Below are 23,385 nucleotides of genomic sequence, written 5' to 3'. Positions count from 1 at the left end.
TTACTTGTTATTAGGTAGCTTGGACTATATAGCATCTGAATTTATACAATCATAAAATTAAAAATAAAAATAAAAATAAAAAAGAACATTTGTTGCACTAATTATTATGCAGTTTTACTTTTTCCTTTATACATGGTTATTATAACATATCTATCAATTAATTATTTCTTATAAATATTAAAAGGGTACACAAGTCCAAGCTTGCATTTTTAATGGAGATATTAAATTCCTTGAAGATAGTTTGATCATTTCAAAGACCTATTACATCTCCAAAGCCCATGTCAAATTCACCAAACCTAAATTTTGGATCATGGATAATGAATATCAATGGATCATTAATGCAACAATATTGATTGAAAAAGTTGTGGAAATGATGAGCCACTTATACATATCATGTACAATTTCATACCCTATGATGATCTAAGATTTTATTGGATTGTGTTGCTCAAATTGGTAAAATCCATTCTATAATTTTTCTTTATGTCATTAATACAAATTTCTAATACTTAGTTATCATCTAACACAAATATATTTTAGATTTTATTGAAGTTGTAATAGATATTCAACCAAGTAGAGATATGTTCTCAAAAAGAACAAAACGTAACATACAAGGATTGGTTTTGATCACCAAAGGTATGAAATCACCAAAGATCATTTCTAAAAATATGTTATGATGCAATCTTAAACCTATCATGCTGACAATGTGGGACCAATTTGTTACAAATGAATATGCTACCGTTGCAAATATCATAAGTAAAAAACCAATAATTATTGGAACTCATCTCAAAGTTGTCTCCCATAATGGTAAGTTTATTTTATAAGAATATCTTATTTTATTTTATTTTTTTAAAAAGAAAAAAAAAAGGCATATAACTTTTTTACTTATTTTTCTTTTCATTACAGGTTCATCATTGTCTACCAATGTAACAAGTTCTTTTGTAGTTGATCTTGACATCCCTGAGATAGAAATGCTGCATGCATGTATAATCCATCCTTATTTGGTACTAATTTGTTTATTTTAACATTTAATCATACTAAAAATAATCATACTTCCATAATTGCAGTAATATTTAGATTGATTTGCTTAACAGGTATTCTTTTTCACTAATAGGCATGCTAAATTATCCGAATCCGTCCGTACCTGCAAACCGATAACCCGTTGGGTTGCTGATCCGATACGGATGAAGATCGAGCCGATCATTAGGGCTCAAGCTAAGAGGTTAGAGACAAATTTGCTGCCTTTATCCAGGGGATAATTCATTCTCAAGAGCACTTGTCCATACCCAAAGATCCAAGACCTGTTTTGGGCATACAAGTGGTGGAAGCCGATAAGGATCCAGGTAGCGGTTTTGGTGCATCTATGGAGTCTAGGTAGCAAGAAATGGTTCCAACTCTTTATGGATTCAATAATATCATTAAGAGGTCATGGAAACAGGTCATGGCAGAAGTAAAACCAACTTGTATGGACTTGCATTGACAGCTTCAAAATTTGGTCGAAAATTACTGTATTCCTTGCTGGCTTTACTATATTTTGCTGAGTTGGCTTTTTCTCTTTCTTCCAAGTAAGGAAAACATGTGTGACTCCATAATAAGCTTATTTGGCATCCTACAAAGCATATTCAAGCTGATTTGGAGGTCAAATTGGTTAAAGATTGGTCAAAGTCAACTTAGTCAAAAAGCTAGTATTTTAGTTCCATAATTTGATTCTACTTTTTGTTTTAGGAAATTACCATTACTTTTTTGATTTTATTTATTTATTTTCTGGACAAATAAGTTTAGGAAATTTATTATTTTATTATTTTTTATTGTAAATTAATTAATTCCTAATTCAAAATAAAGGAATTAATTAATCCAAATTGGATTAGGAAAAAGGGAGACTTTCAGCCATATCAGGATTCTTCATTGCGTGGCTGGTTTTTCCTTTTTGTTTTAGGGTTTTATTTTGTTTTATGTTAGCCTATAAAAGGGCTTGTTTTTTAGGAAGAACACACCATTAATAATATTCAGAATTTATATTGTGAGATTGAATTTCTCTTTGTTCTTTTGAACACCTAAAACACCATTAGAGAATAAGTGTTTTAGTTTGACTTATCAATAGGACTTCCATAACCTATTGTGGCATCTTCACTATATACCAAGGTTTCTAATCACAGGTTGGTTAGGGGTCAAGGTGACCATTAGAACTTGAATATAATTGGATCTGGGCTAACATTATATGAGTTTAGAAGCAGGTCGTCCTAGGTTTGTATCATTAAAAATGAACAATATCTTTACAAAATTATCGTTGAAAAATCTTGGCTTGCCTTTAACACCTCCGTCAAATGAAGATTTTCAAGAAATTGATCAGATATCAAGATAGCTTGATGTGGCAAACCTTAAACCTTTTATCTCATGCATATGTTTATATCTTTTTAAAGGTATTATAAGCACTATTAAATTTTCTTTTTAACTATAGTAATCTCTTGTTTTTTTTTTTTTCCCTTTTCTTGTTCCCTTCTTTTAATGTAAGGTGACTACTTTATCAAGGTACAAATAACACTATTTCTTAAAAGTGTAACTTATGATTGATTGGCTATTATTTCTTCTCTAATCAATTTCTACATTTTATATAATATTTTAATCAATATTTATGATATATTTAATATAGGTGTCATGTGGATGTGACTTTGACTGATAAATCTGGATCATTAGTTGCAACCTTATTTGGTAAAAGCACAAATATATTGTTGGGATGCTCTGCTAAAATCTCATGAAACATTCTTCTGAGGTATATATTACCATTAACCTATTGTTGATGACATAAATTATTTACCTTTAGCTTGCCAATATCTATATACAGCAAATTATCATGCAAAATAACATTAAAAGTTTGGATACATAAATTAGTCACTACATTAATAATACCCCAAAACGTCTGTGAGGACCATTAATCTTTGGCCTTAAATGACATGGGTCTATTAATACCTAAAAGCCTTAGAGAGAAACATCACTATCTTCTTATTCCATAGCATCAATCTAAACTGAAACATACTGTTAGCATCAATTTTCAACAATGAAAAAGCAAGGCTTAAAAAGTGAGCAATTAAGTATTTTACTCTTTTGAACCTTGATTTTGTTTTTGTTATAAAGGTTTAATCTATTTTCTTTTTTCTTTTTTGATAAATAAGGGTACTTGTTTGCATGTTCACAGCTAAATTAGTATTAAATATTTGCCAAGATTTAGACCCAAATATGTATAATTTATATTAATTATGTCTAATGATGATCCTTATTATCAACCCTAAATGGAAATTGTTCAATAAAACCGATCAAAATTGAAGTATCTATTCTTTGAGTGTAACCTTATTGTACATTCTAATCTTTATTTTTAGTAACATAATGATTTATGTAGTTAAACTTTTGTTCTTTGTTAAAATTCATTTCTTTTTCAATTTATTTTAGGATTTTTTACAGCCATGCCCCTTAAATTTCTAGTGGATTTACAAATTGCACTTTATACTTAATATTCACTATCCGTACACCTTAAACTTATAGCATGTTCACACCTATACACCCTGGCTTTAATTTCGTCCACTTTTTCTTGTTAAGTGTCATGTGTTTTGTACATGCACCATTCATTTAGGGGTATAGTTGAAAACGTCTAAATAAATAATAAAAAATAACTAAAAAAGTAATTTTTAGTTAAAAAATTATGATAAAAAAAGGAAAATAATTAAAAGTTATTTTTTTTAATTTGTTATATATCTACATAAATATTAAATTTTATTTATTACATTCTCTTAAAAACTTTATGTTGATTTATAAATACGAAATGAAGAAAATGTTATAGATAAAAAATATATCAAAAATCTTTTTTTCTTCATTTTGTTTCTGGAGATCATTGATTAGTAATGGAATCAGTCTCCTTCAGAATCAGCCAATATCACCTTAAAATGCACCAACTCTAACTCCATTACCATCATCATCTCCATCTCTAGTCATTTATCCTACCTCCATCTCAACTCCACCATCAATGCCTGATTAGAAGCCCTTGCATCATTGGAAAACAACATCTTTCCTAACAAATTTGCTATCTTCGACTCGTGAGCCCATAGAAGAATCACAAACTACCTAAATTGCTTCTATGATGCCATTTTTTTCTTAAGATGGATCCTCCCCCTAGTTCCTTGTCTCGGTGTCAAGGAAGGAAAATGCCTAATTGGTTTTTTATATTTTTGGTTTTTCTTTCACTTTCATGGATCAATGTTTTGAAAGAAAAAAAAAATTGGGTTAAACTTTAAAGCATCTTTTACGATTATGAAGATGATTTCATAAGAAACTCATAAAAAAAATAAAGAATAAATAATCAATTGCTATGTAGAAGAAGAACATCTTTTTTGCACAAATTTGGCACCCACTGAAAATAATAATAATAATCATAATAATGATGATGATGATGCTATGAAGAAAAAGAAGAAAACAAGTTGCTTTGCCTACTTTTCTGTTCTGTCAATTTATGAAGAAGAAGAGGATATGGTGAGAAGGAAAAGATGAAGAAGGGGTTAATTCCCAAATCATTTTAATTTTGTTTTGTTATATTTTTTATTTTTAATATTTTATAGGTAAACAGTTCAAATTATATGCCTGAGCTAATGGTGCATGATGCAAAGTACATGACACTTAATGGAGAGAAGTGGATGGAATTAGGGCTAGGTGTATAAGTGCAAACATTTTTGAAGTTCATAAGCATAGATGATAAATATTGAATACAAGATGCAGTTTGCAAAGTTCCTAAAAGTTAAAAGGTATAGCTCCAAAAAATATTTTATTTTATTACTGCTTAATTGGTGATTACTTCAATCTGTAAACACCTTGTTTCATGTTTCCTTTAACATATTCATATATTACAAAATACTTCAAATATTCTTCTATTAATGTTTATTTTATTTATAGGGTGCAATCAAATACATAAGTTTCCTTACACTATCCCACGATAAGAGTTTCTTCATCCACATAAAAGGCTCAAAGTATGAAAATTATAAGGGTATAGATTGGAAATTCAATGTCCTCTATGTTTATGATGAAGCAACTGTAACCATGAAAATTCCTACTCAACCTGCTGATGTCTATATAGGAGTTGATCAAGAATCCATCCACTCTCAAATAGAAGTTGCTGCTTTGACCTTGACTCAAATCTTTCAAGGAAGATTATGTACCAAATTTTGCCACTGCTTCTAAGGAAGCTGTATCATTCTTGCAGCTAAGGAAGTTTCAACAACTTTTGTGCAATCACTTGATAACATAACCAAATCATTATTCAAGTCCAATGATGCAGCAACATAAGTCAAGAAGTTAAAAAAGAAGGCAGTAGGTAGTAAAATACAATCTATTACTTATTTTGAAGTCTGGTCTATTGTCTTATCCACTGATACAAACTAACTATGAACTCTCTTTGGAGCCTATCTTTAACCTTATCCATCGATGCCAAAACTAATATGAACTATTTGGAGCCTATCTCTAGACTTATCTACTGATAGTAGACTAATAAGAACTCCTTTTGTTGTATGTAAGACTTAATTGCACAACCCAATGAAAAGCAGTACAATAGTTCTATATTGGGTAAGGCAATTATTGTCAGATGATGTACAAACTTTGTACAACTGTTTGAAACTTTATCATGTGAAGTTCTCTCATCAATATTAAATATAAACAACATAACATCTTATATTGCTTTAAGGCTTTCATAGGATGTATTTGAAATGAGAATTAGGAAGCCAAAAGAAGTTAATATCTAAACTGTCAATTTTTATAATGAAATCCTACAAGCTTTTCATATAAAAAAATCTAAAAAAATTTAGCTTCAATATTAACTTTCTAAGATTATGACCTCCTTCATTTTTTTATAAATATCATTAATCATATTCACTTTCAAATTATATATATAGCAACCATTTTCATTACCATTAGCTACTCTCTCTTAAAATAATTTGAAACATTTTTCAAAATAATAGTTATATGCACAACTTCAATAAAATTTAAAAATTTAAAATTTTATTTAATTACACTTATTATTTAATTAGATTTTAAATGAAAATTAACTTCAAATAAAAGAGATGTATATTTAATGCAATTAAATCGTGGTTCATGATCAACACACCGTGTCTGTATATATATATATATATATATATATATGGGAACGATTTGAAAATCTAGATCCAAGAATATAAAAATAATTAATTAATTAATTAATTAAAAAGGAAAAAACAAATATATATTTCACATATACGTATATGTATTCACGTATACACATAGTCATATACATATAAAGACAATCTTGTTAACAAATATATGCCTGCTCATATATATATTTATACAAATATATATATATATATATATATATTATCTAGCAAGAAAAAATAAAAATAAAAATAAAAGCTTTAATTTTCTAAAAAAAGCTTTATTCTGCTTCTAGACTTCCCATCAAGCAAATCAAAGAAGACCAAAAAAAAAAAAAAAAAAAAAAAGATGCTATTCTTCTTGGTTTCCCATCTAGCAAATCGAAGAAAATAATTGACAGGATCACACTTGGGCTCTTTTCCACACATCCAAAGTAGTCCCGCCTAAGGAAATCCCACCAAACTAGTACCAAAAAGTCTACTGGAACCTCCCTATAAAATGGATATAACCCAACAGTATAAGTAGAATGTCAATAATACCTCCAAAAGATTTTCCATAAATTAACAATATCAAATCAAGAGTTATACATATTATGTAAATCCATTAAAGCAATCTAAAAAAATGCAAGAGTTTAAGGCTAAATATAGGACAATATAAATGACAAATCTAGTGAAAGTATGCAAAAAAGAAAATACATCAATGATGGAAGAATAATGGTGATAAAAATATGAGATGGTAAATATAGTGGGAAGATGATAAAGATGCCAGATGTAATGTACGATACCTGTCAACTGAGGCCTAAAAGAACAATTAAAAATAAAAAACTATAAGACAAGCTCAATGGATGAAATAAATTAACTGTATGAAAATAATCATTTAGAATTCAAACATCTTCACTCAAGACCTCACTTTCACTCCTTTGAAAAGTTTCCATTTTTAAAACCATTTTATAAAACCCAACTTATACACTAAAACAATATTATAAAAAAAGTATTTCATAATTAAAGAATTTAAAATATCATTAACTAGCTAAAACATAAATGTAATCCTAGACAATAAACAATATAATGATAATTTAGAAACAATAATGAAACATAATAAAACCACCAAAATATGTATATCAAAAAGAATACATACAATCTATCATACGATATATCTAGTGCTACCAGATGGTGTTCAACATCCCAAAACACCACCAGACAGTAAAGAGATACACAGAAACCAATGTCATGTGAGAGTGGCAAACAACTCATCATCGATTTGAAAGAAAGGCATACAATTCATCATCATTCTCTCAGATTTATGACAACTTATCATATGGTCACGACGAAGTGGCAAACGACTGATCATCACTCTGAGAGAATGGTGCACAACTATAATCATTCTCTCATATTGAGGCTACACATAGAATGACTAAACCTGCTCGCTGCTAATAACATAAACAAAACCACTAGTACTATATGGTACACCCTACAAAAATAATAATAAAATATTTATAAGCTATCCTTTCAAAATCATACTTTATATTCTTCCCAAATAAATATAGTAGTATAAACTGGAATTAATATTCAAACCCAATAATTTATTTAAATACTCCAAATATTCACAATCATCATTTCATACTAAAACATAAATACCAATAGGGAAATATATATTATCATAAACCATTTTTAAGCGTTTTATAATATAAACACTTAAACATACTTAAAAATATACAATTTAAATATCTTAGTATTTGAATTGAGGTTTTAATCATTTTAGAAAATAATTGATTTTGAGAAAGCAAATTGGAAATTATATATTTTTAAGCATGATTAAGTGTTTTATATTTTTTAGTACTTAAAAATGGTTTATGATGATGTATATTTCACCGTTGATATTTATATTTTGGCATGAAATGGTGATTTGGAATTTTTGGAACATTTAAATAAATGATTGGATTTGAATATAAAATTATACTTCATGATACAATATTGTTTGGAAAAGTATAATCTTACAAAGATTGTTTTATGGATATTATATTGTTGTCTTTAACTGATGTACCATATTATACCAGTGTTTCAGTTAAGTATTGTATTATAGCATGCAGGTTTGCCATAATACTTATAGTACGTTAAGGATCGTACACTAAAGGTCATAAGATGGGTCATCACACAAGTTTGTATTGCCATGATGCCTTTAGTATGCTAAAGGTCATGAGAGTACGATGATGTTATGCAACGTGCACCATTTGGCAGCGCTAGGTATATTATATAGTACATTGTTTATATATCTAAGTACATTATCAGTTTTCTGATATTTATAGTTTTATTATACTTCTCATAGTTATTTTATAAAATTATGTTTATACTATTTTATGCACAATATTTAAATCATGATTAAACCAATTTATAATATTTCAATAGTCATTAATTTATAATATTCAAGTATCACTTTTATATTGATTTGGAGTACATGTTAAGTTTTGTTAAATGATTTTCAAATGGGGAACCTTTGAAAAGAATGGAAAAGAAATATAGAAATAAAATATTATTTTACTATTTACCGTGCCGCTCACTGAGATATTTTTATTTCACATTTTATTTATTTTTGAATTTGTTCTCCTATGTTCAAGTAGTTAGCAAATAATCTACCTCACGCATCATTTATCGTTCCATATTTCCCACAACAACAGTAACATTTCTCTTTCCATGTTTATCTTTATTTTCCTAAATTTATTCATATCAATTGTATTATGTAATTTTACATATACTCTTAGAATGCTCTAACCTAAATTATGAACATAATTACCCTATTATGTATATATAGAAATGGTATATAGTATGACAAGCTATAAATATTGACTATAATCGTGGGCTTATATATTGTTGTTGCTCTATCTTTATATATTGAGGTATTATTTGATATTTGCATGTATTTGTTTGTATGCAGTAAGGTAAGCTTCCGTTAAGTTTTTCTCTATAAATTGTCCAGTAGAACTTCACTAGACAAAACCACTTGTGAGATCCTCAAAGAATTCTGGGGACAAGTCCTATCAATTTGCATATCTCTTATTCTTCTTTTTTATTTGCAGATTGAAAAAGCAAAAAATAACAAAAAAAATAACAAAAACAAAAAAAATAATAATAATAGAACAGTGTGGTTAGGTTGAATTGTCATGAGAATATCTTTTCAATTGTTTTTCTATTAGTTGGGTTTTGGTCCTTTTTTAAATTATTGGAGGTTTTGATGAATTCTTGTATGGTGGAGAGCCATTTTACATTGGTGCATTTTGTGGAATTTTTTTTATTGATTTTTTTGGATAAAAATGTTGGGAATAATCTAAATTCGTAAAAGAATTTTTTTACTTCTATGTGAATGTTGGCAATCAGGGGTAAGAGAAATTGTTATTTGGATGAACAATGCTCAAATTTATTCATATATCTTAATTGGTTAGAAGGATATTGTTGATTAAAAAATAATAATAATAATCAAAATTTTGTAATCTCTACGATGGAAAATACCGGCGTGCCAAAAATAAAACAAAAAAGAAGATCAATAAAAATAAAAGCAAAGTACTTAGAATCTCAAAAAGAGAGAACTAAAGAATTTTAAAAGATTGTTTATATTAAAAATAAAATATTTAGAGTAATTAAAAAAATGAAATTGAAAAAAAATATGTAGAACTGAAGTAAAGCCGGATAGATATTCTGAGGAAGTTCCAAAAAAAAATAAAAATAAAAAAAGGACTATCTCATTCGTTTCACTTCTCTAGCCGCTGTGGAGTAGACTTTCTCTTGTTCCTGACTTTTAAAATTATTTATTCATTTTTTGGGAGGCAAAACTTTTTCTCTTCGGTAATATTTTAGGAGGCAACGCTTGAGAGCGCGCAGCAATTGCTCAGCTCATGTCTTTTAGCTGACATATTAATTTTTTAAAATTTTTTATTGCAGATTGGCTTCCATGTGAGACTCTGGAAAAATTGATACAAAGAGCTTGTGGAAAATCTTGTAAGTCACCGTTTACAGGGGCCCCCTGTGGAAATAACGACCAGGTGCCCCTATTGATTCTGGTATACTGACTGGAAAAGAAAAAAACAAAAAAGAAGGCACCATCAGAACCTTATGTGAGTCTTACATTATTCATTTATAAAAATGTATTATTTAACTAAACTTATAGAAAAAATAAAAATAATAATTGATAATATGAGAGTTTTATATTTAAGAAAAAAATGAATAAATAGTAGTTTTATTTTTTTGGCCCCCTTTAACGACACTGCATTTTACACCTTGCAATCCAAACTCTTTTACATTGTCTTTCCAACTTAATTTCTTTTATCTGTTAGTCCATTCATATAATTCTTTTTAATAAATTTAGCAAGATCAATAATGTATTCATCCTAAAGTAAAACAAAATAGAAAAAACAGTTTATATGAATTGCATATGTCTAATTTCATCAATTTCACCTGCTCAAAATAAAGGATTAGAATTAATTGATAAGAAGGCAACATTTTTATGATAAATAATTGACAAGAAAGCAACAGTTAAGGGGATATTGTGAGTTTTTATAGTATAGGCCCAAAATTTTAGTTTAGCTAGTGACATCCCTGGTTTATATTTTATTTTTATTTTTTTGTATATTAATGGTTTGAAATTTGAATTCGGAATAAATGTTATCGGTACAAAAAAGCATGCTTTTTGTCACGTAATTGTAATTGCCATGACGCTGGACGTGGTAAAGTTAGTAGCAGAAGGGTTCTATAAAGAAGCCCTCTGCTTCTACTCCCAATTATTCTCTGCTTCTTTGCATCCTCAAAATTTCACCTTTCCTCCTCTTCTCAAAGCATGTGGTAAGCTCTATTATTCTCTTCAAGGCCGAATGCTACATACCCAGATCGTTAAAATGGGTTTTCTGGCTGATGTTTACTCGGCCACGGCTCTTGGAGACATGTATATGAAACTTCATCTCATCGATGAGGCTCTCAAGGTGTTCGACGAAATGCCAAACAGAAACTTGGCGTCGATGAATGCGGCTGTTTCTGGGTTTTCAAAAAATGGGTATTTTAGAGAAGCTCTATGGGTTGTTAAAAACGGTGGCTTTGAAGGGTTTAGGCCCAATACGGTCACCATAGCTAGTTTGTTGCCAGCTTGTGAAAGTGTAGGACATGGCATGATGATGCATAGTTGGGCGATAAAGTTGGGAGTTGAGAAGGATGTTTTTGTTGCAACCTCGATTTTGACTGCGTATATGAACTGTAAAGAATTGGTTTTGGCTGAAAAGGTGTTCAGAGAGATGCCTAATAAAAATGTGGTGACCTATAATGCTTTCATTTCAGGGATCCTGCGGAATGGGGTTCCACGTCTGGTCCTGGATGTGTTTATGCGCATGATGCTAGTCTTAGGCGAGAAACCCAATTCACTTACATTTGTATCTGTTCTTTCTGCGTGTGCTAGCCTTTCGTATATTCAATTTGCTAAACAGGTCCATGGATTGATCATGAAAGTTGAACAGGTGCTCGATGTTATGGTTGGAACAACGCTTGTTGACGTGTATTCCAAATGTGGTCATTGGAAGCTGGCATATGATGTTTTTAAAGAACTCAATGCTATCAGGAACTTAATAACCTGGAATGCAATGATCTCAGGAATGATGCTGAATTCCCAGAGTAAGATTGCTGTTGAACTGTTTAAACAGTTACAATCTGACGGACTCGAAGCTGATTCAGCAATTTGGAATTCAATGATTAGTGGGTTTTCACAACTAGGACAGGGGATTGAAGCTTTTAAATACTTTAAGAAAATGCAATCGGCTGGCATGGCGCCAAGTTTAAAATCTATCGCAAGTATATTACCAGCTTGTTCCGACTTGTCTGCTCTGCAAACTGGAAAAGAAATCCATGGTAAAGTAATTAGGATTCATGCTATGAGTGATCAGTTCATTGCCACTGCAATTATCGATATGTACATGAAATGTGGGCGTTCTTCATTTGCAAGAAGAATTTTTCATTGCTTTGGTAGTAAACCAGTTGATCCAGCATTTTGGAATGCCATGATATCTGGGTATGGAAGAAATGGAGATAATGAAGCAGCATTTGAAATTTTTGACATGATGATGGAAGAAAAAGTACAACCAAATGCAGCAACTTTTGTCAGTATTCTATCTGCATGCAGTCACACCGGTCAGGTTGACAAAGGATGGGAAATTTTTAGGATGATGAAATCGGAGTTTGGCCTGAAACCAAGCCCAGATCATTTTGGTTGTATGGTTGACCTTCTGGCTCGAGCAAGCCGTTTGAATGAAGCCAAGGACTTGATAGAAGAACTCCCACAGCCTTCTGCATCTGCTGTTGCTTCTTTACTTGGTGCTTGCAAGTATAATTCTGATTGGAAAATGGGTGAAGAAATGGCTAAGAAGCTACTAGAATTGGAGCCAGAGAATCCAATTCCATACGTCATTTTATCCAATTTGTATGCTGCGCGAGGAAGGTGGGTGGATGTTGAAAGGATTCGAGGGAATATTAATTATAAAGGATACAGAAAGCTTCCCGCCGTCAGCTTATTAGGAGTCGACTTGAAATGAAGTTCAAATGCTAATGAAGGTTGAGCAACATTGACAAAAACAAACAAAAAAAAAAAAAAAAAAAGGGGCTCTAATGAAGCATTTTCCACAATTTAATTCTTCTGTGGTCTGAAAACCATTATTACAAGTCTACATATCCATTTTGTGGTATTTGAAAACTGAAAGTTTCACTGATTCAGCATTTCTTTAACTGCAAACCCCAAGTAGTTATCGAAATGGTCTGGGGGTTCATAAATGAAGCAAGAAATCACATCCCTGAGTGTGACAACGCCAACAACTTCATTTTCCTCACCGGCAACCACATAAATCCTGTGCACTGACTTGGAAGCAAGGCTGTGGATCACGCTGCCAAGGGTTGAATTTAGTTTGCACGTAATTGCTGGGACAATTTTTCCTGTTTCTGGGGTTGTTGTGACGATGGTGTTCATGAAGTCCTCAACAGTGAGCTTCCTGAAAGGAAAAAAAGTTGGTTTACCATTTAGACCAACATCACTGGACAAACTACTGCTAAAGATTGTTAAAAGGAAAGTTCAAAATTCGCCTTTACCCTACCTGAAGTTGGAGAAGAGCTCAGGTTTCAGCAGCAAATATCTGATGTCTCTAATGCTTACATTCCCGACTATCTTCTTCTTTGGCCCCTCTACAACTGGAAGACCACCAATTTTATTATCTCGCATCCGTTTGAAAGCTTCAAGAATTAGATCATCGCTCTGGATGCTAATAACCTGTTCAATGACAAAGAACTGTGCTGAAACTCCAAATGCAATGGTCAGCCAGATGAATACTTTAGTTATCATTGATAACCTTACCTCATTGCAAGACATGAAAGGAAGTCCTAAATCAGAGATAGGCAGGGAAGAAATGCACTCAAACCAGTCCCTTCCTCTGCATCCCTCTAGACCTTGAACAACTGCTGATTGAGTAATGAAATTCTTGATATCAGGGTTGCCTGGTTCTATTACAGGTACATTCCTCAGCCTATATTTTGAGAGTAGAAGTAGGACACTTAACATAGAACTGTCTGGTGCAACTGGAATGAAAGGGGCCCAGCGATAGGATTTAAGTATTGATCCAACCTGAAACAGACGGTGTAATGTCATTAACAGCCGATCTTTGCAGGTACCTGGATGAAGGACTTGGCAATTTAGCAGATAGAAATATGATTTTCATTTTTATGACGGCAGGCATAGACTAACTTATTTCTTTATGCCGAAACCAAATATTCTGTATGGATCAGTTACCAAAGTTACCAACAGAACTCATACTCCTAATAGTCATTTTTAAGGTTAACTTACTGTGGTTGACTTGAAGGGTTCATCTTGCAAAATAACTTTGTAGAAATCATCGCCCAAGTTATCAGCAGCTGTTGGAGCATCCTTGCCCATTCCTTTATCAGCAACCACACCACCGGCCACAGCGGCACCAACTGCGGCCGCAGTTAACCCTGCAATTGCAGCTGGACCTGTCGCACCCAATGCTAGAGCGCCAAGAGCGCCAACAGCACCTGCACCAACTCCAGCAGCTGTCGCTGAACTTGCCGAAAGAGCAACTGCAGCAAGTTCTGCGCTTTCCAACACCCACAGAACAATGGCTGAATAGTCTATAGTTCCTAAATACCTGTCTCTCCAATCCGAACTAGTTTTTGCTTCTGGATTTTTCACTGGAGCTGACAGAATGTTGCATTCAGAAAGAATCTTCACTGCATCAGCAACAGATGTATCTGCTAGAATCTCCACGACTGTAAAAGGTAACGTTGCAGGGAACTTTTTTCATTTATTTGCGATGTTATCGTTTAATTCATGTTTAGTAATGTAATTTTGCAGGAAAATAAAAAGAGCGGTTACTGCTATTACCTTTGCCCCCAGGAACTAGTGGGAAAGATGAAACTGGAATCTTTCCAAATGCAAGTGTCAAAGTTTCCTGTATAGAAAAAGGTAATTTCTTCCTGGATTGGATAGTCTCAAAGTAGTCATCATAGCTTGAGAGTTTGGAGCTTGCCCTGTCCTGTGCTTGAGCCATATATACGCTAGAGGCACAAAATGGAGTGGACTAAAAAATCAAAGTCTTTTTACATGGTGTTAGAATCTATAATGAAATTCCCTGAATCCAAATAAATCTCATTTGTGTGCATTGTGGATCACCCTTCTGAGATCGCACTGATTCTTAATTTTTAGTTCAGATTCAATTTCCTTAAAAGGATGATTGAAGTGAAACTCTAAATACTAGATATATGCAAATCTTGTAATTAAGGATACCAAGATTGGTTTGTCAATGTTAGATCAATTGAATATTAACTGGTTCCCTAGGTGTATTAAAGATTCAAAAGTTTTGAGTTTTGACAGTAAGTTCTGTCATAATACTATGTTGCTTGGCATCACAAATCTTATTAAACAAAGCTGCAAATAAGAAAGAAAAAGAAATCCTCATACCATTTCACAACACACAATGCATATATAACATGTAAATTTATCTGCTAGCAACAGGACATGAGAAAAGATGATCCAAGAATTTGCACCGTGTACCTTCGAGTCTTTGCTTCCTCTAGGCACTGAGAAATGGGATTCCTGATTTTGTTTTCGGGGAAGCTGTAGCTTTATCTTCATCCTAAACGAAAAGACAGTTCATCTGGCTTTTGAATGAATGTTTCCTATTTTTGCCACGTGTGGAAACCACGCACGTGTCTGTTGTTTGAGTTGCCACTTTTACATAGATGAATGGGTTAATAACGGAAGTAGTCAACTGGGCCTGATGAGGAGTTGTCCAGTCCCATACATAGACCTGTAAACCAACGGCCTATACATAAAAGGTATGCCCTAAGTCAACTTATGATCCGGGGCTTTTCTCTGTTAGGCTGGGCTCAAAACATGTCAATGAGGCATAACCACAACCATTTTCTTGCGGCCCATTAATGGAATGCCAATTTATGTGGGTTGTTCTTTTGGCACTCCCAAAATTTCTCTCACATAACCAAATTCTTATTGGTTACTGTTGGCCGAACAATTCTTAAAATCGTTCGGAGACATTTTATTGAAACTTAAATATGTGTGGTCATAAACTAGTGAAAATGTATGTCCAACACTTTATGCGACGAACATGTTCAATATGTAAAATACTTTGTGATTGAACATTCTCTAGAATATTCCGTGATAAGTTATTTCACAAATCTATATGAATAATTTAGTAGTTGTGGGGGGAAATTATGGTTGTGTAAGTAGAGGCTCTACAATCAATTATGGCATTGCTTCTGATAATGACACCAGACCAATAAACCCACTTTGTGGATGATTATACTGGATGCATATAAATTTTCTTACTGTATTATATATTACTTTTTTTTTTTTTTTTTGGGGTTCTCATTGATGACAAAGCTCAGGATATTGTATACGGCATATGTGTACCCTTAACAGAGCACGCATTAAAATGCATATACACACATTGCCGTCCAACATATTCTGGATTCCATTGTCAAAGAGAAAATTACTATATATATTACAGGCTTCTATATTTACCAAATATATATATATATTACATGCTTCAATGATTTATGCTCGAAAACATATTTGGTAGAGCCTTGTTTTAGACAGAAATTGAATAACTGCGAGGCGTTTATTTCAAGGAAAGAAAATGATAATGTTAGAGCATCTTCAATAGAGAAGTAAACTGCCAAAAAATAATTGCTACATCTTGAAATAAATTGACATTTTAAAAAACCTCTTCCTAGGAAACTTTTTATTTTTTTAAATTAAAAAATAAATAAATACATCAATAAGTAGTTGTGTTTTAGACAAAATTATGGGAGATTAGTCTTAGGATTAACTGTTTAATAAATAGATATCTATACCTAAGCAGTAAATATTTCTAACTTTTACATCACATAAATACTAATTCACACATTTTTATATTTTTTTGCCATATAGATAGCAATTTACATTTTCATTAGAGTTTTTTTTTTTTTTTTTTTTTTTAAAGTTACTTGTGATGTAGTTATATATAATGATTAATATGATAACGACTTTATAAAGGACTTATGACGAGGAATTTCTATGCGTTGCTTATGTGTCAATCCACATCATCCAAATAATAATACATTATTTCATTTTATTTTCAAAATATAAAACCTAACAAGAAAACAATAACTCATAAACTATGATGCAGGACATAAAAAATTTCCTATTTCATTTGAATTTCAAAAAATAAAACCCAAAAAGAAAACAGTAACTCAAAAGATATGATGCCGGACATAAACATTTTCCTATGTTGCAACCGATATAATATGTTCCTTTTGTAAATCTTTTATGAAGTTTTTATCATATCAAAACTATATATATATGCTTATAATTTTTCTACAATTAACATTAACACTGAAATTATGATTGGTGTTGATCGATTATATCTTGATATAAGTAGCAAAAAGCTCACTTATATCTTATTTGGACATAGCTTAATGACACCAACCATAATTTCGGCTTTCATACTCATCATAGCAAGTATATCTATATATATATATATATATATATATATTGGATTGCTTGCATTTGTAATTGTTTAACTTTAGGGTACTTGATGCTCATACTCGTGATTGGTTTTTTTTTTTTTTTTTTTTTTTGGGGGGGGGGGGGGGGGGGGAGGAATATTTTGTCCTTCAACTATAATGTTTGTTCCACCTTTTTTTTTTTTTTTTTTTTTTTTTGGCTGAAATGTTTATTGCACCGTTATGTACTAACTCGTGTGTCATGAACATGCCAAGAGTGTAGGGCGTCTCTTTGAAGAGTAAAACCGTGATCAATTTTTAGGCATTTTTTATCCCTTAAGTGTAATGTTTGTTACAAATATACAACATCATATCCTTAACTCATTTCCATGTCAAATATGTCAAAAATATGTTTCATGCACATGGCAGAGGTATGGACTGTATTTGTTTAGTTATTTCTTTAAAAGTACTAAACATCCTAATGCTAGAAGATTAAAAATGCAAATAACTTTTTTTTAGGTTTTTTTTTCTTTTTTCTTTTTTTAAATTTTGTTATTTGTCACCATTTGTAATGAACATAATAGTTTTCAAATATGTCAAAAATATGTTTCATGCACATGGCAGAGGTATGGACCATATTTATTTGTTTAGTTATTTTCTTAAGAGCACTAGACATCCCAATGTTAGAAGATTAAAAGTGCAAATTACTTTCTTTCTTTTTTTTTCCCCTCTTTATCACCACATCTAATGAACACCAACAGATCTATTATTTAGATGATAAATATTAATTAAATGTATTTAATTAAATTTTGATTCTTTTATTCTAAAATTTAATACAGAAAAATAAATTCTTTTGAAAAGCCAATTAAATTGTTGCATCCTATATTTATCATAGAAGTGATAGTTATTATATGTATATATATATATATATATATATGTAAATATTGGGACATGGAGATTTAAAATTAGTAATAAAAATCATTGTCAAATGGCTTTGCCACTGTGCCAGACAGAACCTAAGCAACTATACTCAAAATAGAAAAATGAAAATGTACTAATCTTGTCGGGGTCTAGACATAAACTACAAATACTTACCCCACAAGAAGAACAGAGGAATTAAGGTAAGTTACTGCAAAAGGCTTTATTCATATGAAATAAACCTTTTAGAGTATATCATTTTGAGAGCTGCTGGAAAACTAAGAAGCAAATACATTTTATCTCACAATTAAATAATGCTGACTCTAAAAACAAGATTAGACATTAATTTTAACCAATCTATCTCGTAATTAAATATTCAATACCAAAACAAGTATGAATGCCTAAATTTACACGGCACTCTCCTAGCTAGTTTTCTTTGTTATTGTCATCAGATACTACCAACTAATCAAACATTATTCTGTCCAAGAAAAAAAAACTAATCAAACATGAAATATTAACATAAAATCAATCTAAATGATAAGCTAAAAATCCCTATTATTCTCTGTGGGAGACAAAGAAGCACTTTTTGATGTAGAAAGTGATAATGTAGGAGGTAAAAGGTTCAAATTATTCCCTTGCTGTAGCTGTTGAGAATTCATAGTGCTGGACGATTTGTTCAAGCAGCTAGAACCACACCCTCCTATCCCATTCTTACCAGCCGGAAAAAGTGAATTCACTGTCGAAGTCTCATTACCCCACTTCAAGCTCATCCCTGTAGAACCCTGATCAGCACCACCTTGATTTTTACCAACCCCATTTCCACTGTTACCAACCACCGTCGTAAGAGCCGCGGCCAAAGCCGATTGGAATTTCGGGTTCGAAGCGATGGCCTTGGTTGCAGCGGCTATTGTCTCCGTCAAGGACTGCTGAGAATTAGAAGCATTCTGAATGACATTGTTCATCATAAATGCTGGTTCTTGGAATATTGGCCTTTTTCCATTGTTGTTGAGAAAGCTGGACTGGTTTTTACTCTGATTATATGGAGCATTACTTCCATAGTTGAAGTAGCTACTTTGATTGGACATCCATGGTGTTTTCAGGTTGTTGAAATCTAAAGAAGAGGAAGAAGAAGAGGAAAAGTTCAGAGATGTTGAGGAAAATCTTGGTGCGGAAGAGAAAGGAGAAGAGAATATTCTTGAATTGGAATTAGGAGCAGTGAGATCGAGAGTGATGGTTGGATGAGCATTGGAGGTAGAGATTGAACTGTTTGGGAAATAGTATTGTTGTTGTTGTTGTTGTTGCAGTGATTTTGAGTTGTGCAAGGAAGTGAAATTGAATCCATGGATGGTGTTATTGGAAGGTGTAGATGAGGTGGTCATTAATGGAGCATTGGATGAGTTCATGAAGCCGCCTGGTTGAGAGGTTGAAGAGCATGATTGAAGCATTGAAGCAGCGGCAGAAGTCGTGGAAGCCATGGCTGTTGCTGAAATGGGAAGTGGGTGGTCATGGGTTCCTTCATAGGTTGTGATCAATATTGACATGTCTTCAGCACATCTTTGGACCTGAAAATTATTTGAGAAAAAGAAAAATTAATGACCTATATTGAGGATTTTATTTTTCTTTTGCTGAAGCCAATATTAAGGATTAAGAAATAGATCAGTGCGAATTAAAAATCCAGGTGGGAAAGATAATAGGCACTTCGGCTCCGTTTTCGAAGTATCAAGGTTTTGAACGAATCTTATTTTTAATTATTGATATTCTGTACTAGCAATTTATATTTTTATAAAAAAAAAAAAAGCATTATTATTATTATTCTTATTGTTATAGGAATTCTTGGAAATTATTATCCAATGAAACAGCAAGGTGTCTCCAAAAGGACTTATACTATTAGTTACAAATTTATATTGTCAATACAAACAAATTTTAGCTTTATTAATTATTGACTGGATTACACGTTCTAAAAATCAATTGTTGACTTTTCCATTGAAGCTTTTGTACCTTATTCATTTGTAAATCTAGTCATCATGTAAAGTAATAATCATTGTGGTGATAGTTCAAAGCGACTATAAAGTTGATTTAGAACAACACGTGCATATAGTCCAAAAAGAAAACAATATAAGCTCAAAAGCATATCAGATTTAAGAGATTTCCTCATTTCTTGGACAAAATGCATGCATGATGTCATCCTCCATCGAATCAAGGTATATAGTTCACCAAAATGATATATATTTCAACAAAGGAAGGAAGCGAAAAAAAAATAATAATAATCTTATTATTTAATTACCTGTTTTCTCACAGGGCAATTTGGTGAGACTGTGCAACGATAGTATGCTCTTGGACATGGATTTCCTTTTGCTATTTTCTGACCATATTTTCTCCATTGACATCCATCGTTCATCTGTAAAAAAAAAAAAAAAAAATTCATATAAATACATATATATACATATGTTAATAAAATTCATATAAATACACATATATATATATATATATATATATATATATATATATACATATTAATAAAAGTGTTTGATGAAATGGGTTAGTTTCAGAAGTTTATATCAAAGTGTGTTTGATGATTACAGTTGGGGCATCGCAACGAGCTCGGACCGAAACCCTAGCTCTCTTCAACGCAGCTTGTTGTGAAACCTCATCATGATCTCCATTTTTTGTCGTCTTTTGAATTTTGCTCGGTGACCATTTTCGATCAGTTTGCTCATCTTCCTTATTGAGTTCTTCAAGGCTATTATCCGAGCTTGAATTGTTCTTCAAAATCTCGGATGCTAATCTTGCAGGCTCGAACCTGTAACCGAGCCCTAGGGCAAGTCCTCCATCGAATTCCTCGTCATCTTTGCCATTATTGATCATATTATTGCTCGCCTTTTTCTCATCCTTTTTAGGCTGATCGCTTGAGGTTTTTCCGAGGCTAAGGGAGACAAGTTCAGGTTCTTCATTTTCTTGGTGGGTATGATCAAGAGCAGTGGTAGTTTCCTTAGGTTTCTTAGCTTCTTCTTGTTGAAGAATGTCATAGAAGTGCGTTTGGAGGGACTGGTACTCCTTGACAATTTTTGCTAATAACACTTTTAGTCTTTCATTTTCTTCTCTAACCTCCCCCATTTCTGCTTTAGCTGATTTTAGTTGATCCTCCTGAAGCAACTCAAATTAAAATATGTCAAGCTAATCAAGTATATGATAATTTTATTTATTTATTTTTTTATATGAAATCATCTTTTATTAATTTTAAAATGATTAAATATCTGTACATAGTTGACTAGTGAAAAATTATATTTTTAGATAATAATGTTTTAAAAATTCTGATATCGTGTTTAAGTATCACATTTTTGTCTCAAACCAGTGGAATTGTAGATTAATTGGTCGAAGAATAGATTATATACTCTAACGTCAACTATCGAAGAATAGATTATTCTTCATATACTCTAACGTCAATTATTTGTTCTAATTAATAATATATGTGTGTATATATATATGTATATATAGAGAGCATGTGGATGGATGGAAGGCTTACCTGATTCTTAAGCGTTGAATTAGGAGGCGAATGGTGACCATCTGTATTTGTCTCCGTAGCTGATTGATCCGTGGTGGTTGCCAAGATTGCCTGGACAAATTAATCTCTTAATTATGAGACAACATATAATTAACTTGATATTATAAAGACTGGGGGTTTTATATATATAGAATTCAAAATTTAAAATGGAACCTATGACCATTATTAGAATTTATTTATATAAATTGGCTTTGACAGATTTAAGGTCTTAATTAATTAATTAAGCTATAGGTTGCTCGAAATTGAGATAAGGTCAGATCTAGGTAGCCAGCTACCACTAGACATATAAAGAGAGATTTAAACATATCTTTAAATACCATAAGTTACCGACAATGCAGTTTTCAAAGCCCCTATTGAGGATGAGATTCTTTTCTTTAATTTAATCATGGATCAGATTGTGGTAATAAATTTTGCAAAGCTGATAATAAGCTTGGCACAAGTATATTAATTTTATGCTAAAGTCAAACTTTTATATATATACATAGTCATCATGAAAATATTATCGAGCTTTCGCAAAAACCTCTTTTCCTTGAACCTCAATTAGAGATGATATAGAAAAACTCAAGAAGTACGTCAAAATTAATTTTGAGAGAAGAAAAAAAAAAAAACTATAATTCATGCATAAAATATGCATATAATATATATATATATATATATATATATATTCTTATCAAAGATCCTAAATGAAAAATAAAAACTAAAGCAGCTTACAAGCATTTGAAGACGCCTTCATTAGTGCTTATACGTTGTTTAACTTTGATTTTAGTCCAAAATCCTAAACAAAACCTATTTTATTACCTTCTTTAACATATCACCAGCCACATCTTCCCTAACATATGATCATATCCATGCATCACACATGTATAATATATTTAATTATTAGAGCATTAAATAGAGGATAAGCATTAATTTGAACATCACCAGCATATGCTTGAAAAGGCTGAATATACTTTAAATACCATTGATCGAGATTTATATTTTCCATGTCAATCGACGACCAACAATATGATATGTGAAAATAAACGAGATATGCAGTTCAAGAAGTAAAAGGGAAAAAAAAAAATTCATAAACACAAATGAAAGAAACTAAAATCCCACATCAAAATCCGACCAGGATTTGGTTTATATAATAATTTTTGAGATAATTCAAGTTTTCTTGCAAATTATGTATCGAAATTAAGTTGATTTCAGTAATCGATCTGTTATTAATCCCGGAATGAATCCAGAGAATAATAAAAAGAAGAGAGAGAGAGAGAGAGAGAGAGAAAGAGAGAGGAAAAACAAAAAAAAAAAGGGACTTTGAAAGGAGGAAATTCATCTTTACCTTGTCTATTTCTGCAGAAGCACCTTCTTCATCACCATTAGAAATGGTTGTTTTCTCCTCCTTAACTGGAATTCCAAGAAAAGACCTTTCGGAATTTTTGTTCTCCATAGTTTTGTCAACTTCTTCTTTCTCTATTTCATGTCCGTATATCTTTACTGTGGCTTTTCTTATATATATATATATATATATATGAAAGGAGACAGAGCCACCAGATTTTGACTTAGCAATAAATTTTTGTCAAAATTCAGACCTTATCTTTGCATGTTACTCTTTCAGAAATGTCAAACAACCAATATATAATTTTCCTGTTATTTTTTAAGGGAAAAAAAAAAACAAAATAAAGAAAATGTTAAAAGGCGTAAGGCAAACACATCCCAAGAAGCAACATGGAATGA

General features: G+C 31.6%; 3 protein-coding genes across 7 annotated transcripts; 1 reads left to right on the top strand and 2 right to left on the bottom strand.

Annotated features, from left to right (window-relative positions):
* Positions 1-9,943: 9,943 nt before the first annotated feature.
* On the top strand, positions 9,944-12,723 carry LOC107428840 (pentatricopeptide repeat-containing protein At2g02750). Its single transcript, XM_016039432.3, has one exon. The coding sequence runs from the start codon at positions 10,856-10,858 to the stop codon at positions 12,713-12,715; it is 1,860 nt and encodes a 619-aa protein (XP_015894918.3). The 5' UTR covers positions 9,944-10,855; the 3' UTR covers positions 12,716-12,723.
* A 61-nt stretch (positions 12,724-12,784) lies between these two features.
* Positions 12,785-15,395, bottom strand: LOC107428842 (SNF1-related protein kinase regulatory subunit gamma-1-like). Of its 5 annotated transcripts, none has more exons than XM_048462620.2 (6): positions 15,238-15,395; positions 14,569-14,741; positions 14,011-14,453; positions 13,525-13,791; positions 13,268-13,440; positions 12,785-13,165 (listed from the first exon to the last, which is right to left on the bottom strand). In XM_048462620.2, the coding sequence occupies exons 2-6, from the start codon at positions 14,732-14,734 to the stop codon at positions 12,883-12,885; spliced, it is 1,332 nt and encodes a 443-aa protein (XP_048318577.1). In that variant the 5' UTR covers positions 14,735-14,741; positions 15,238-15,395; the 3' UTR covers positions 12,785-12,882. The 5 variants fall into 5 exon arrangements, with proteins under 5 accessions (XP_048318577.1, XP_048318579.1, XP_048318582.2 ...); XM_048462622.2 differs by having other exon boundaries at positions 14,569-14,779; positions 15,238-15,376; XM_048462625.2 differs by having other exon boundaries at positions 14,569-14,764; positions 15,238-15,370.
* A 2,988-nt stretch (positions 15,396-18,383) lies between these two features.
* On the bottom strand, positions 18,384-23,181 carry LOC112493086 (WRKY transcription factor 72B). The gene is made up of 5 exons (XM_048462916.2): positions 22,991-23,181; positions 21,628-21,717; positions 20,685-21,248; positions 20,389-20,502; positions 18,384-19,666 (listed from the first exon to the last, which is right to left on the bottom strand). Exons 1-5 carry the CDS (start codon positions 23,096-23,098, stop codon positions 18,647-18,649), a joined length of 1,896 nt encoding a protein of 631 aa, XP_048318873.2. The 5' UTR covers positions 23,099-23,181; the 3' UTR covers positions 18,384-18,646.
* Positions 23,182-23,385: the final 204 nt, after the last annotated feature.

Source organism: Ziziphus jujuba, chromosome 12 (assembly GCF_031755915.1).
Source record: "Ziziphus jujuba cultivar Dongzao chromosome 12, ASM3175591v1".
NCBI lineage: Eukaryota > Viridiplantae > Streptophyta > Magnoliopsida > Rosales > Rhamnaceae > Ziziphus > Ziziphus jujuba.
This window is presented reverse-complemented; position numbering and strand designations above follow the sequence as displayed.